We start from the raw sequence: 17,990 nt of genomic DNA on the forward strand, positions 1-17,990 counted from the left end.
CATCACAGTGAGCCATGGTCATACGATCTTTGGTTGCAACCTTCCCAGCCTGCTTCCCATTAGCAAAGTTAATAGGGAAGCTGGCAGGGAAAATCACAAGTCACCAGTTGTGATCATAAGTTGCTCCTGCTGTTTTTCTCTCAAAGATCCCCACCCTGGTATGAGATCCCAGGGATCTGGGACTCAATAACACCCAGCTGTGGCCCATGCTGGCTTACCCACGCTCCATAGCATTCATTCACAGCCCCTGCAGACTCATCCACACTCTGTAGTATCAGCTTGCAGCACTCACTTACGTATCTCACCTGCTGGCCTCTCCCTACACTCACTCCTGATATGACTGTATAATTTTAAGGGGGGGGGGGGGGGGGGAAAGACAATGTATAGATTTTGTGTTTTCCCAGACATTCTAGCAGCTTCTGGCATGAATATCATGATCTCTTCTGAACACATATTGTTTTCCTGGACCCAAAAAATCACTGCTTACGAAAAGCTCTATCTTAATATATGTAAAACTATGTTATCTTTTCAGCCTAGTATTTTCCCATTCTATGTTCTTAGGAGTAAGCACAACAGCTAATATGCTTTTCTGATATTTCTTAGCAAATTCTTGCAACCTTTTAATCATTTTCTCAGAGGTTACCTTTGGTGGCGATTGCTGTGGTTTATTGGTGTTTGATGAATGCTGCTGTCGCAGAGCCCGTGGAATAAACTCGGGAGCCAGCGGATTCAATACATAGGTTTTCTTTAATTCCAGCGCTTCCAATTGAGCCTTGATCTGCTCAAATGTGATACCGTGAAGACTTTCATTATCATGACACAGGGCAATAAATCTTTCCCAAAATTTCCTACAAGCCAATACAAGAACAACACAAAAATGTTTTTCTACAATAAAAAATAAAAAGTAAATCTTGAACCTAATCCCTTTGCTTTCAATACTATTTAATTATGAGACAACATCATTTGAAGACTTCTAAAACTATTTAGCATTAACATTTGAGCAATAGCAAGATTTAGTAGCCAAGTTCTTTATATCACATACAAACATCTGTCTTAAGTGTTAGAATGTCTGCAAAGTGCCTTTTTTGTTTTTAAAACACTGAGGCAGATTGTTCACACAGGGCACATTTACAATGTGGCTGCAAGAAAAATGAATCAAATCCTGCCAGTTCTGATAGGTAACATGCTGTTGAATTTAAAATAAAAAATTGCCACAGCTCTGTCTGATATAGCTGCGATTTTACAAATACGTATTGTAGCCATATTTCAAAAGGTCTTGATAGTTATTGCAATAGATTCTTGACTCACTTTAATAACTTCCAAATTACATTTATATTTTAGAATTTTGCATTATCAATGAAAATGTTGCATATTTCTGTAGACTTGATTAACTGTTTTAAAGTCAGACAATGCCAATAGGTCTCAAAATGTTGGAAGTACAAGGAGTTTTACAATCAAGCTGTTGTTTAGAAGAGCTGTGAAAACCTGGATCTTTAACCAGCAGGCCTCTGGGGAGAGGCAGTGAGACCTCTTGCTTCATTGAGCTTCCTATCTTTTATCTTTATCTTTTATTGATGTTACTGTCATGTCATTCTACTTCTATTAGCAGGTCTTTGTATTGTGTGATTTTCTCAAGTTCTTTCTCTTCTCTTCTCTTCTCTTCTCTTCTCTTCTCTTCTCTTCTCTTCTCTTCTCTTCTCTTCTCTTCTCTTCTCCTCTTCTGCTATCCCCAGGTATTGCAAGTGTTGTTTGTTTGTTTGTTTTTGTCATCAACAATTAAGTCTAGAGTGTTTTGTGGCAGATATTATTTCTGCTTAGACAAGAAGTAGGAAGGATGAAGCTGGCAAGATTGAAAATGAAGTATCCAAGATCAGCCAAGAATATTATTTAAGGAAAAAAAACCCTGTGCAGGTGCCTCAACCTCACAGGATGAGAACCAGTCAACAAAAAGGCCACTATATTGTGTATAGATGGGAGAAAGAAATATGGGGTTTAGACCATGAAGTTGTCATCCAACTATTAAATCCCTACTTTCAATATTATTTTCATCATAAGACCTTTCTTTCACATTTGCAGTAAAAGCAACTTATTTCTTTGAGTCTTGTCCTTCAATCTTCCTACTGCCTATGCATTTGAATTCCTAGAGAGAGATGTATTGCTTTACCTAACATGAAACTTGGACAAGAAGCATGTCTCTAAGCTCTACAACCACTGGTTGGAGTTTAGCTTTAACTACACCTGGATTACTCACAGAACACACCCCAGACTGTTAGTAAAGTCTTTGCTTGCATTCCACAGCAGCAATTTATGATTATCCTTGCACATCTGCTTGCTGAGGGATATACCACAAATACTTTTCCAATGGCTAAATGGCTATGAAAAGCATAACGCGAGAGCAAAATTAACAAAGCTCTTGTAATAAATTTCAAGCAGATGGTCGTCCAATCCAGATCAAGATCACCACAGAGCATATACTTCTTCTGAACAGCCTTAATATTGAAATAAATAACATCCCTGGAATTCAAAAGGGATTTAAAATAAAATAGGACCAGCAAGATTCTCCACGGTAACTTCCCACATAATTTTACTTCCAGCGCTAGCAGGTTAATTATGAGACATGCTGTGCAAAAATGTCCATGTTTACATAAAAATAAAATCATATTCCACTTATGTATGACAGCCTATGGAACATATTCACAAATATAAACCAGTTATTTTATCTAACCTGTACACATGCAGTTGCTATGAAATTAAAATAAATCAAAAAAATTTATGTTCTACAAGAAAGACCTAGTACAAAGAAATAAGAGCCATGGTGGCACAGTGGTTAGAATGTAGTATTGTAGGCTAATTCTGCTGACTGCCAGGGGTTTGATCCTAACCGGCTCAAGATTGACTCAGCCTTCCATCCTTCTGAGGTCAGTAAAATGAGGACCCAGATTTTTGGGGCCAATATGCTGACTCTGTAAAACCGCTTAGAGAGGGCTGTAAAGCACTATGAAGCACTATGTAAGTCTAAGTGCTATTGCTATAATGCTGAATATTGCTGAATTCTCATTATATATATATTCTCTCTGCAATAATTCATTCATTAAATTGTATATACTTAATATAACTAGAAACAGGGTGGATAAAAATCAATGATTTTTTTAAAAAAATCAGATTTTTTTGATTTAAATCGGATTTTTTTATTTTTATCAAATTTATTTTAATAAAAAACTTTTGGGGTAAAAAATCTATCGTAAGATAGTTTTCTATTTAAGATACATAAATAATTTAGTTTATTCAGCATGAAATGGAGCTTAGTTATGTAGTATGAGGCTGTATATTCTGCAACACTGGGACTATTGGTGAGTCAACAGTGGGCCAAAGGAGTAGCAGAGACGACAGTTGCTCTTTAAAAATTATGATTTAAATCGAGCTGATTTAAATCAAGCCTTTTTACTAGTGATTTAAATCATGATTTAAATTGTGATTTAAATCAACTCGATTTAAATCAAATCCACTCTGACTAGAAATTTCTTCAAGGGGACAATATTAAATTTCTGCTAAAACCAAATAATTGTACTATCACATTTTAAAAATATTAAAAAATATAGATTGAAAATAGATTACAAAATTATCCACGTCAACCTTCAAAGTTTAGATTATCAACAAGGAAACCAGAAAAGATTAAAGAATCTGGTTTTGCCTATTGCTATTATAACAATATAAATATAACAGCACATACCTTCATCAGTGACAAAAATCCAGCAGATTGTATCTAACTCAGCCCTGTTCTTGCTTTCACTATATCCTACTCTATTTCAATTTTTAATCTGAGAACTAGACTGGCTTATTCACATTTCTGTAAAACTTTGCTTTCCTCTAGCAAAATTTCTAAAGATTTCTCCCTTCCCCCATTTATTATAAATATAATTTCAAAAAACAATAAAACCGACACAAATATGCATTTAAAGGAACACACTATTAGTAGACAAAACTAGTATCCTGGAAAGCATTAAATGATTTTTTTGTAGTTGTAAGTGAGGATTACAATACAACATTTCCATTTTTACCTGTAACATTAAGAGAAAATTTGACAATATGAATCCTTTGTAGATTGGCCTTGTTTCCCCCTTTACACTGCAAATGAAATATAATTAGCAAACATCCAACAACAATGTTGCTAATTTGAGCCTATTACAAGAAATTTTCATAGTCTATCAGCTTTAGATTCTGTTAATATATTATACTATACTGTAGATTTAAACAAAATGAAATGATAAATGATGGTGAGATTAAACACAAGACATGGATTACAGATAGTGTGTAGGGAGACATGGATAGTATTTCGCCTTCTAAAGCTCACATCTATCTCAAATTAAGAGAGAAAGCCTAAAATAGGCATGTCCAACTGTGACAATCTTAAAATTTGTGGACTTCAACTCCCAGAATTCCCCAGCCAGCCATGATGGCTGGGGAATTCTAGGAATTGAAGTCCACAAGTCTTAAAGCTGCCACGGTTGGACACCTCCCCCCACCCCATCTAAAGCATCCACTTAGGTGAAGCAGAGCAGGAATGAGAAATAATTATTAAAAACACAGTAAGCCTTTCATCGTTATGATTTATTATTTGGTCATACCACATATTGGTTGTACCTGCATCTTCCAATGGAACATAAAGCAATTGGGTCGCCCACCACAGCTACTAGGGACTGTGCTCTTGTAATGGCTGTGTTGAGAAGTTTGTAATTGGACAGAAAACCATAATCTAAGTCCTCTGTTGAATCTTCCAATAAATGTTCCTTCCGCTTCATCGCTGTTTGCTTGTGTTTGCAAGTGTGTCGGGTTCGTACTGTGCTGAGAAACAACACTCGAAACTGCTTTCCTGAAGAAGGAAGAGTATGAGATACTGTTAGTCTGTCTTTTTTTTTTTGCTAGCAACACTACCACATGACTACATGTATTGACTTTTTACATCAATGTTAGCAAAGTGAATAATTATTGTTCACTTGAAAATATTTATGCTATAATAATTAGAAAATAAATATTCTAGAATAATTACAAATAACAAGAACATTATTTGCTTTGGTATTAATATTAATTATGCTTAATCATTGATATCTTTGGTGCTGTTAATTTCTTTTGCATTAAAAACATTCATGCAGTGTGCCATATTTTTACATATACACACACAATGTGTGTGTGTAGATAGATTAGAATAGAGCGATAGATAGATAGAACAAACGAACGAACGAACAGTACTTGGGAACTTTTGCTTTAATTTTACTACTGTAGTTTACCAACTTTAGAGGTACCAGTGGAGGTAATTTTATATTTGCTCATATCCTTACAAATGGAAGATAACAGAGATTAAATTTACAAAGAAGAGCAGAAATGGGGAATTTGGGAAATGGGAAAACTGAGTGGCTTAAAGTAAACCTGAGGAAAAAAAGCTAACTAAATAAGGGAGAAATAACGAGAAAAAAATGATAGGTGGGAGACCAGCAGGTATCCAGGTTGGAAAAAGGGTATGTACATGTATGTTATATTCTTGGGTGAAAGGGTATGTAAATAAATCTAAGAATTAAGCATCCTTATTATTTTTTCATGGGTTCTAAGAACCATTAAAAACTCTAGATTCTATTCAAACCCATCTAAGGAAGAAAAACAGGAAAAAAGGCAACTTTCCTGGTGAAACACAGAAATTAAGACCTTTACTATGATTCATAATCTTAGTAAAATTAAATGTATGGTGTGGTGTGGTCTATTATCATAATTGATTTGTTATTATTTTTTTTAAAAAAATCTGTTTCAACATAGTATTCTTTTGCAGAGTTCAACTATATTCCTTTCCAACTTGATATATTAATTGTTCTTGAACATTTTAATGATCACAGCTATTGAATATTACTAGAACCTTGTCTCAAAGGGCATCCCATGATTAAAAAAAAAGGATGCTTAATTCTTAGATTTAAAGTTTTAAATGTTTTTAAATACCAGTAATATTATAAATTGCTGTTATAAACCACTTTAATGCTATTCCAACTCTTGGCTAGATTCTTCTAGTCAAAGGTATGTATTATCAATGTGGTCACTAAAAGATGATCCTGACTTTATAGCACCCAATCAAATCAAATCAAATCAAATCAAATCAAATCAAATCAAATCAAATCAAATCAAATCAAATCAAATCAAATCAAATCTTGTATTACTTACCCTGAACATTTAACACTCTTTCAACACTGACATCAGACAATCTTTTTTTCCGAAGCTCTGCCCGAATTCGGAACACTTGATCAGCATATGGTGTTACAACACCTATGCTGCCATCATCCAACTTTCCCCAGGCTACCGGCCACTTCCTCCTCAATTCTTCAACACGTTCAACTACTTCAAAGACCTTAAAAGGGGAAAATCATGCTTAGGAAATGGCTAGTTTTGTTGATATACATTTTGCATTATATTCTTGGATGAAAAGCAATACAGGTTTTAGCAGAAACCAGTTTTAGCACCAGTATACAGTATTATCTAAGTCTTTTGAAAAATAGTTATTTAATTGCAGCATTCCCTGTATGACACTGGCATGATTTTAATAATCTGTAAGCATGTCACTTCAATTATTAATGTTTTCACCGCATCCATAATTGCCTTACATATGCAATCAAAAGGACCCATACAATCAATAAGGACGAAACTCTAAATCTTAGTGGAAACCTTAATGAACATCAATAACAATCATTTTATATATTTCATAACATAATTTTATTTATTCAACATTATCTGAAATATTAAATAGCATGCATGATAAAATGAGTTTACTGTTCTCCATTAGGGAAATAAATGTATATTTTAAGAAGCAGATAAATTACTTTCTACTTTAAGAACTTGTGCAACACAAGTGTTAGGAGGATGCAACAGTGGTTGTAGGTGCTGCAACAGTCGTAAGTGTGAAAGACGGTCATAAGTCATTTTTTTCAGTGCTGTTGTATCTTTCAACGGTCACTAAATGAACTGTTGTAAGTCGAGGACTACTTGCGGTTGGATAAAAATGCCAAATCCAGTCTAAACATCTGATTAGCTGTGTGACAAGTTACATAACAGCAGCAGCAGCAACAACAACAACAACAATAATAATAATGGAAAATGGATTGATTTTGTCTGATATCAGACAAAAAAAGGAAGGTATTAATTGTTAAGTTCAGTGTTGCCAGACTTTCCCTTAGTCTTTTAGTTGAAGCCTACTCTTCTGATCAAAACCAACTTCAAAATACATAAAAGTTTTATTCCAATTTTTGTGTAAATCCCCCCCCCCCACAAATTAGGGTCATTAAATCAGAGCAAATCATTTTATCACTGGATTGTTTTATCACAAATTAAATATGCTCTGAATGAAGAAAGTATTCAGAGCAAAGCTATTTAACCTGTGATAACAACACAGATAAGCATCTGTTGTGACTAGTGTGTGATAATGAACAAGAGGCACAAGGAGGAACTGAATACACATAAAAGATGCAGACATCCTCAAAGCAAATGTAATTCCTGATGACTGCATTATGCAGTTTAATTGATACCACTATATAAGTGGTTCACCCCTTGTTTCTCCCAGGACTTTTCCCAACTTCATAGTCTAGTTCACAGTACATAATCAGGAGTTAAACAAAGGAGAATAGAAAATCAAACTGTTTTGTTTCTCTCGTTTTATGGAGAAACCCATTATACCATTTCTCTAAGAACGCCTTGAGGGCTACTGAATCCAAGATCATGTGGACCGACATTTGTTGTCTCTTTTTCAGACTCAAAAAAGGAGTAATTTTAATGAAGAATGAGAGAAGATGTACTGCTACTTATGTTATAGCAGCTCACTAAACACTTCCCCAGGATTTATTCTGCTAATACAAACTGACTAAATTAAATGGAAATGAGGTTTGTTTACTCCTATGGACAAGCTAGTACTACACTGGTACAAATATTCTAGGAATATAGCAAAAAATAATAATAAAGAAGCCAAAGTATTGTATATAAATGTCCTTTCAGACTGTCTTATTATGGATGAATATATCTTTTGAAGCCATATAAGAGCCTTGGTGAATCAGTTCTATCTACATATGGAATGTCCAGAACCTAAACATTTGCTAAGATGATTTAGATCTAATCATGAATTTTCCATTCTCTCTTTCTGGAATATCTAGAATAGTAATAGAAAAAAGGTTTTATAGCCAATATTACAAAAACTGCGGGAAGGAAACACCTGTCTTTTTCTGGAAGACAGGACACTAAATATTAAATTCTTAAATCGTTTCATAAAATCATACTTTGAGACACAGCTACTAGCATTGTAGTTATATTGAAAATTTAAATGCCGATCAAACGGGTCCCCTTTTCCATGCTATTCCTCAGATTCACAACCTGGATACTTTCCAAATATGTAAACTTCTGGGAGAAGGACCACTGCTGAATTCCTAAACTTTGTCTACATATCTGGAAGATGCCCATATTGGGTGGGTTGATATAGCTGCTGAAATGATCTTACAAGGAAGAAATCATCTTTTTTATTTCTTCTTCTTCTTCTTCTCTCTCTCTTTCTGTTATTCCTGAATTGCTCTCAGGCATATTTATGGTAAGGGAGCTCATGAGGCAGTTTGCAAAGCAGTTAAGAGACTATAAATAGGAAAATTGGTGCAAATATTAAGGTTGAGAACGACTGCATTAGGCAAGCTGTTCCCAAAACCAGAACTCATTTGGGAGAGAATTAATCCCCTGTTCATTTTGACTTGAAACAGCTTAATGCTCCCCATATTTCAAATCGTGAAATTAAGAAGTATTTAAAAAGAAGAGAGGCTGTTTCATCTTAAATGAAAGATGGAGAAAGAAAGAATTAATTAATGGGTGTGGTATTCTAAAAATAACCTTTTTGTCTTTTGATAAAGCCATTCTAGCTCATAGGCAGCAATTTGTGGTCCCTGGACTGATTTCATGCAATTTTTGGATTAATGTCAAAGCCTTCTAAAACAAAGTATTTACACTTTTTGCAAGGTATTTCTGACTTCTATATGGAGAAAAAAAATAAACAGGGATTGTTATCTATGCTTGGTTAAATTACATCATCTCTGACCCTAGCCTATTACTTTCAAGGGATCATAATCTTTGTTACTTTATAATGCACAATCTTTAAAAAAAAATGGCCAACCCTCTTCTAGTTGCACAATGGAATCATTTTTAAAAAAAACCCAGACTTTTTTGTTTAGTTTTGCCATAAACTATGAACAGCAAACAGCAATTGTTAATGAAATCTTCAGACTTGCAGAGGTATTTTATCACAAAATACTTTGAGGAACCAATTAGGCCGAATTTGTATGTAGAACCAAACATGGTAATTGCATTTAAAATATGGATAATTTATGAGTCTTGGCTTTTAAAAAAGGAGAAGAGGTTGATATCTAAAAGCAGATATGGCTTCTTTACATATATACTTTAAATGGGTCAATCTTGGGAATGTGCCATTGACTTCTACATTAGCATAGGACAGCCAAATACTCAGTTGGAGATAGATAGATAGATAGATAGATAGATAGATAGATAGATAGATAGATAGATGATAGCTAGATAGATAGATAGATATTCACAACAGCAATTAATTGAAGTCAAATCAACTACCTCTGCATTGTTGTAAAAAGCAGTGCTGTTCTTTTCTTGTACATCTTCTCCCCGTGCTGTGAAGAATGTCAGAGGATAAAAATCTTTGTGTGCAGGTTGTTTTCCACTGGCCATCAATTTGCCCTCGTAGAAAAGCTCAGAAGTATAACTGCAATGGAGAGGAACAAAAAGAAAAAAAGAAAGAAACGTAGAAATATTGTATAAAGGCTGAAGCTAGATAGACAGGAACCAGCAATATTCAGGACAAAGAGAAGCGTTATGTAAACATTCTGCTTGTTATTGCTTTGACCTGTGAATCAGACATAGTTTTACAACTTCAGTATGTTTTTATGTAAATACATAGCAATGCACAGAAGCTGTGAATGAATGTCTCAGCACGTATGCTGCTTTTAGCATCGTTCTGAGATTTAATTATGTTTTGATTAATTCTATCTTCTTCAATCTGATACTCTACAGAGGTATTGAGATCACCACTCCTAGAATTCGCCATCACCATGCTCAGTAGCTAGGAAGTATAGCTCTAACATTTCTGGAAAACACCAAGATCAGAATAAGAAGGGGTAACATTTTATAAGCAACTATTTGGGACTATTTGTTACAATGCAAATGATAGCTTGCATATGTTAAAAAACAAAATCTCATAGAAAATAATCTATATGCATTTTTTTCACATGTTCTGTGCTTGCTCAAATAATAAACCCTTAAAAATCATTTTAAAGTTCATTTTAAAAATCACGTTTAAGAAAAAAAACCCTGTTATTTATTCAGGATAGTATAATATAGTATGCCTAGTTATATTTCTCAGACCATTTATGAAATTTTATGTTAACAGAGCTAGTCCTAAAAATCTTTGAGGGCAGAAGTACAAGATGAAATATGAAATTCTCCTTTCCAATGAATGGGAGGGGGAGATCCTCCTCTAATTTAGCTATCAAAATATAATTCTTATTTACATGCTGTTATTTAATAATAATGGTGGTGGTGCAACATCAGCAGTAGCAACTTTCTGAAGTTGCATGTGGAAAACCTGCATAGGCACAATGATCCTATCTTTAAAATGCATCCATGATGTCTTTTCATGCAATTTATGTAGCATTTCTCTTGCCAATTTTGCACAGATAATTAACCAATAATTTTTGCCATTTTGTCTGAGCATCTGTATTTTGAGGGTGTTCTCCGAGCTTGTGTGTTGGTTTCCAAATGTTTCATTACCAGGCTAGGTAACATCTTCAGCGGAGTTTAGCAGATGTCAGTGTCGGTGTTCCGCTGTTTATACAGGATTCAGATGTGGGGGTATCAAGTGAGGGTCTAGTGATGGGTCAGCTGTGAATCATCAGTGGGTCTTGTGATGGATCTTATGATAAGGGGATTACATCAGGTCAGGGTCATTGGAGGGGAGCTGCTAGTGGGGGGGCTTTCATGGGTGGGTTGAGAGTTGGTGCTTTCTCTGGTTGGCTGTGCGGTTGATTTGGATTCTGAAGAGTTAGTAGGCTGGTTGTAGGTCAATGTGTCTGTTGATGGAATTGCTTGTTGAGTGCCAGACTTCGATGAACTCACGAGCGTGGCAGGTGGTAGCGTGGCCAATGATTTTTGTGTTGCTCCAATTGAACTGGTGCTGTTTGGTTTCAGTGTGGGTAGAGATTAAACCCCACTGAAGATGTTACCTAGCCTGGTAATGAAATGCTTGGAAACCAACCTGCGAGCTCGGAGAACGAACCTTCACCCTCATCCTACACCTGAGCTACAGATATTCGCCGCCATCTGTATTTTCTCTCATTTGCCTATTTCCTGCGTCAATGTCTTTATTCCTAGACCATGAGCATCATTTCAAACGTCAATTTAGATTCAAAACCCGAAGAACTGACTTGTTACATAACTGCTTTCACATTGTCTTGTTTTACAAGTTTATACAAAGAGCACAATAAAGATCCTGCTTCTCAGCTGGACCATATCAAACTGAACAAGTACTGAGATCAGCATGCAATAGCAGCCTTCAACCCAGCAAACAAGTCCACATACTTGAAAATTATCTAACTAGTTTGGTTATTCTGCTGTTACACGTAATCAGGTGGTTCTACTGTAATCGTTCTAGCAAGAATTAACATTTTTATATTGCAAAAGAACTTAAAATACAAGTAGAAGTACAAATTTTATGCATTTCAGCTTACATACTGCAAAATATTGTTTTGCATTTGGTCCATGCAATGTCACACAAATTCTATTCAATATCTTTAGTATAAGGACAGCATAGCCAAGTTTCACTATAAAAATAAAGGTCTCCTTGTGTAATATTGGAGAAAGATCAGCTTTACTATTACAACAAATTACAGGCTATGGTGGCATAAACCACAATTAAAAAGCCCAAGTAGGCCATTCTACTAAATCTCAAAATAATGCAGTATTCTTACTTATTTCAAATATTAAAAAAAAACCAGTAGCTTTATTATGCTAATAATAGTGGTAGGTTATTACACATCTCTTTTCAACTAATTTGGAGTGTAATGGCAAAAGCTTCTATTAGACACTTGTACCAGCCAAGCAGAGTGTGATACAGTGAAAAAGTTCACACCTACTTGATGATAGCTTCATGGGAGCGATAGTTCTCACACAGCAAGATCCTGCATGGAAATTCTGCAGGGCAATGTTCATAAAGACGATCAAGTAATGAAACATGAAGATTTCTCTCTCTGGCAAATTCACTGTACACAAAAGGACTAAGCTATAACCGAGGAAAAAAAATCAAAAGAAATATATCATTTTATAACCGAATATTTGTGTAGAATGTTATCTCAACAGATAAATTAATGACCAACCTGTAAAAATGGTATTAAATTTATGCACAGTGAGGAAGAAAAAGAATAACATCATATTAAGTAATCTCCATTTAATTGTTTGAATTTCATTTCCTTTCAATTTATTGGCAACAAACAAGTGGGGATATTCCTTTGAATTTCTATGTTTCTTAAGTAGGGTGATTTTTTTCTATTTCAGGAAAGTGAAGAGGAGGAAGAACACTCCATGAGGAACCCTAAAGAGAGTTTCAAGAGAGGCAGGGCACATCTAAAATTTCTGGATTGCCTTTACTGCTATATGCATATACATAAGGAAACCAACCTACATGAGATTCAACTTAGAGTTCTATTTTCATATATATTTAATTATATACACTATATGCACTATAGCACACATACACACAGTGTGTGTGTAGACAGACAGACAGACAGACAGACAGACAGACAGACACCCTGTTTCCCCCAAAATAAGACATCCCCTGATAATAAGCCCAATCGGGCTTTTGAGTGCATGGCAATAAGGCCAAGCGCTTATTTCAGGGTTCAAAAAATATAAGACAGGGTCTTATTTTGGGGGAAACACGGTAGGTAGGTAGGTAGGTAGGTAGGTAGGTAGTAGGTAGGTAGGTAGGTAGGTAGGTAGGTAGATAGATAGATAGATAGATAGATAGATAGATAGATAGATAGATAGATAATATTAGTTAAGTATTGTGTGGGAAAGCTCTGCTGAAACCAAGCAATATTTTTCTGAAACCTATTTCGCTAAAAAAATAAACACACCACCAAATCAAAGAATTATATGGTGCCTATGGGGAAAGGATGACATAAACTTTCATAAGCTTATATGTATTTATTTCTTTACTCATCAAAATGACATGATAGCTTTTTTCAGGTGCTCAAGATAGCAAACACAGTCTTTACTCCTCCCATAACAACCTCATGAAGTAGGTTGGACTGACAGGAAGTAATTGGTTGAAATTAATCCAGTAAACTTTCATAGTTGAGGGTGGCAAGAACCTGCTCCGAGACCAACATCTTAATTATTGTATAAACTTCATCACATGCACAAACTGGTAATCAGATGAATATAATAAAGAATTTCTAGTCAACTTAGATGTCATTCATTGGATATACAGATATTCATGCTGAGTACATCTTTTTTGAGATATAATTGCATCCTCTTAATCTAGAACAGTTTTTTCCCCATTAGACATTAGGATTTTCTTTCTGCCTTTCTTTCTCTTTTTCTTCTCCTCTAGTACTAATCTGTATGCTTTTTAGCTGGAATTATTTCTCTGAACTTTTCCCAGTCTGAAATAAATGCTTTAACAGGTCTAAAAGCCTTTTCTTTTTAAAATTTCTATTGTGTTTCATATTACTGTCATTCTAAATGTGATAAAGGTCTTATCCCCAGTACTTTCTCTCCAACTTTCACCGAAATAATTATGATCTATTCTTCTGTGACACTTCTTATCTCATGGTAGTTAAAATGTTTCTTGCTCCATTCAAGATCACAAAAAGGGAATGATTCTAAGGTTTTGCTCTTGTTTACATATATTGCTTTTCCTGGTTTTAAAGATTATTATCCATATTTTCACTTCTGCTACTTTTTGTAGATCAGGTCTTTGATACCAAATCCTCTTTTCTATTTAAATCTTACCGAATCTCATTTTTAGATAGTGATTTCAGTTTTGACTATCACTTGTTAGCTTAATAACTGTATTACAGTATTTTCTCTATGTGATTCTGAGACCAAATCAGTTAACAGAGGTTATCTCTTGCATAAAATGGAGATATTTTGCTATGGGCCGAAATATTTTTCAAACTACTGTCCATAAAAATTTCAACTTGCAGATCCCAAGGATATTGATTTTATCAGCCAGGAAGGGCAAGCATGTAGTAACCAGGGCTAATGACATTGGTGCATGTAGGACTGTTCCATTGAGAGATAAATCAATGCCGTATTACATGAGATATGTATTTTCCCATGCTAGAGAAGGCTTGATGTTGGGAATTGGTTCTTAATCCTCAACTGTCACTAATTCATTGGGCAAACTGGTAAAATGCCTGCCTTTTCCACAATTATATCTAGTGTGTCGTCTATGAACATCTTCCTGAACTGACTGGACTCAGGATGATTATCCACATGTTAATTACATGCCATGTTGACTAATGCAACATGGTGTATGTGGGGTCATCCTTCAAATGTTTCTGGAATTTGCAGTTGATGCAAAATGTTCATGTGATTACTAATCTATGCCAATAAAAGGGATTACGTAATGCTATACTGAAAGACCTGAACTGGTTGCCACTTGCCACAATAGTAGAAGTGGGATAACAGAAGCTGTGAGAAAACAAGCATCATTCAGATTGTGAGTAGAGTCAAGGAGGAAAATAGTTTATAAGGAAATCATTGGAAAGTCAGAAAAAGCCTGTATTTAAAATGGAATCTGCCCATTTCCCATCAGATCACTGCCTACCTCTAAACCTACTGTTAATTAATTAATTAATTAATTAACTAACAAAGAGGACATAAAATACTGAATTCACATCTGCATTTATACCTTTTGCTTTGAATAAAACCTTTTTATTCTTTTATATAATCTCCTTCATTGGGCCACCCTTCCTCCAGTAGTCACTGATATACTAGTAATGGTGAAAGAGTAGTTTTTGTTCCATTTTTAAGGGAAATACAGGTTTTAATATTTACATCTCTCTCTCTCTCTCTCTCTCTCTCTCTCTCTCTCTCTCTCCTTTATTACTAATGTTAAGCAACAAATATTTTATTTTAAAAAGATTTATTTCTATGGGATTGATTAGGATGAAAAAAAGACTCTTACAGTCTCTCAGGGAAATATACATATCCCAGTATAATGTTGCAGGATCCAATCTCGATAGGTCACTGGGAACAGAGGTTTAGTCTCCCAAGCTTTTGGACTCATGCTGGACCCATAGGAAACTAAGAAGACCGACCCAGATTGAATCCAGCAACTTTTACTACCTGGATAAGGTATTCACCACCATGTAAGTAATCCCAAAGATGTTTTTTTCAAAAGACAACTGGACTTTGTTTTTCCTTTAAGATGTTTCACTTTTCGTCCAAGAAGCTTCTGAAGAATTCAGAATAATTCAATCATCCAGGTCATGGTTGACAATCTTCATAGACAATCACAAATATGGGTTCCACCCTTAGATCCAGATTTTAATGTTTGTGTTTCAACCTTCTGTTAAAATTATGTATCCACCACTGTAGTCCTTTATTCAGCTATAGATGATTATCCTACCTTACCTAAATACAGATGCAGGTTTTAGTGAATCTAACAAATCACTATATTCCTATCAATTGCTTTTAATAGAGTTTTGAACTAAAAACATATGGCAGGATTTTAAACCAAGTACTTCTTGATTTATGTTTCATTCTCTTAAACCCTACACCAAAATAATTCTTGAAGTAATTATTCGTCTACACTTTATAATTTGCAAACAGAGATAGATGTTTTTTTTAAAAATTGGGATAAATTCAGAAATAGACATCATTACCTGCATATGGTCTCCAGCCAAGACAATTCTTGTACTTTTATTTGCTAGTGCTAAAGGCATAATAGTCTCACACTCCATTGCCTGTGCAGCTTCATCCAACAGAATATGTGTAAAAAACCCTACAAAGCAGACACGGATAAAATATTAAATAGCAAGCAATGAAAGCTATGACAATCTTATGAAAACATTTAAATTCAGTCCTGTCAATGAGATTCAGTCTTGGCTCTAATCAACACAAAATCTCTGATAAGTTAATTTAGATAAATTATTTCAAGTCAACATCTCTTTCTTGTTATTTTATCAAAGGTGGGGCAATGACAAGTTAAAAATGTAAAATCTTTAGATGAGCAAAAGGTATCCCCTCGCAACTCCTTTTTCTCACCCAGACACAAGTCTAAAAGAAGTAAAGCAAAATGTACGAAACACATTATTTATAAGAGAACTGGTTCCTTCTTTCCCTGATCTTGACATATTAGAGAGATAAAAGCTGATATTGAATATGGGAATAATGTCTGTCATCTCTGCCCGAACTCTCTTATCATCTGCTTTTTTTTTAAATGTTTTCAATTGGAGATCTTGACTTGTTATTCTGGGAAGGAAGTGACTGTCTTTTTTAGTGCCCCAGGAGAGGGGAGAGTATAGCATTAGGAATTAAAAGACCATCTTTGGAAAAAGACAGATATATATTTAAGAGTATCTTCCCATAATGAGATGGTCCTCTATCCCAACTATGCCCCTTAATAGAGGATAAAGAGTTGCAGTGATCTTTAGAGATTCCACATTTCACTCTAGGCTTTCAGATTATTTGGCTGCTGAAGTGTTTGCAATTACTTCTGGGTGCCCTGGAATATTTTTCTGGAATGTTGCCTCTTAATCTCTCAGTCCTGGCATATCTGGCTTAAAATGAAATATGGTATATAGCATGTTGCATTTTTAATGTTTAATTGTTAACTCTCCAGACAAGTTTTCTTTTCTTGATATTTATTTATGTGTGTGTGAGAGAGAGGGAGGGAGGGAGGGAGAGTTATTTTTTCATCAATAGAATACTTGGTACAAATAATCTAGTCCAAAACAGAATGCAAAGTATGAGTTTGAAAAAGGTCAGATTAATTTATATACAGATAAATAATTAAATCCAGTTAGGCAAAAATAATACTTTTCAAATTTAAAAATTTGAAACAAAGATTTCTGAAGAGAAAGAAAAAATATACAACTAAAGTATACAAAATATTCATTCAGAAAATTGATAATCTCAGTTTGGAAGAGACTGCCTCTGATATTCATAACAAATGAAACATAGATTTAAAGATATTATAATTAAAATTTCAACTGCTTACTGCACTTCAACTATTATTATGGACAAGGTACTTTTGAATAGCTAATTACATCTGAATGAATTATTTTTTTAATGAAAAATAGCATTACTCATGTATGGAAAAGAAGAAGAAGGCAGAGCTGCTGCGAAAATATTAGAGCAAATCTGACAACACTGAAGTACTTTCTTGATCAAATGGAAATGTATGAAAGCCATTTTTAAATTCATAATATATGGCAAGAAATATATAAGATTGACTATATTAGAATTGATATTACAGGAAAGAAAGATTGATCAGAACTTGAACAAACCCCTATATAAATATATTTACATCTGTGGATTATTTCCCATGAACATATTCATTATTTTATTATTTATTACAACTGCTTTTATGTTCCTTGAAACAACTAAATTTGAGGGGTTGACATGTAGAATAATTCTAATTAGTTAATATTTGGGTTTCTTCATACAAGAACTAATTAAAAACAAAACTGATTAAAAGATTTAATAAAAATCTATAGAGAAGTGACAAAAATCAAGAGCAAATCTGTCCACTTTCTTCATAACGCTCATAGATTAAATATATAATAAATGATCTAAAATTTAAATATAGGAGATCATACCAACTCCTCTTCATTGCCTGCAATTCATCTAAAGAAACAGTTGTGTTTCTCACCACCCACAGTTCACTTAAAGAAAATCCT

General features: G+C 34.4%; 1 protein-coding gene across 1 annotated transcript in view; it reads right to left on the bottom strand.

Annotated features, from left to right (window-relative positions):
- HELZ (helicase with zinc finger) overlaps window positions 1–17,990 on the bottom strand; it is a 129,741-nt gene that overhangs the window by 26,633 nt on the left and 85,118 nt on the right. The window contains 6 exon segments of the mRNA XM_070937734.1: window positions 644–848; window positions 4,642–4,870; window positions 6,202–6,385; window positions 9,640–9,787; window positions 12,213–12,358; window positions 15,972–16,090. Of these exon segments, the coding sequence (XP_070793835.1) occupies window positions 644–848; window positions 4,642–4,870; window positions 6,202–6,385; window positions 9,640–9,787; window positions 12,213–12,358; window positions 15,972–16,090 (1,031 nt within the window).

This window comes from Pituophis catenifer, unplaced genomic scaffold, assembly GCF_029215685.1.
Source record: "Pituophis catenifer annectens isolate HBS135680 unplaced genomic scaffold, rPitCat1.0.hap2 SCAF_2, whole genome shotgun sequence".
In the NCBI taxonomy this organism is placed as follows: Eukaryota; Metazoa; Chordata; class Lepidosauria; order Squamata; family Colubridae; genus Pituophis; species Pituophis catenifer.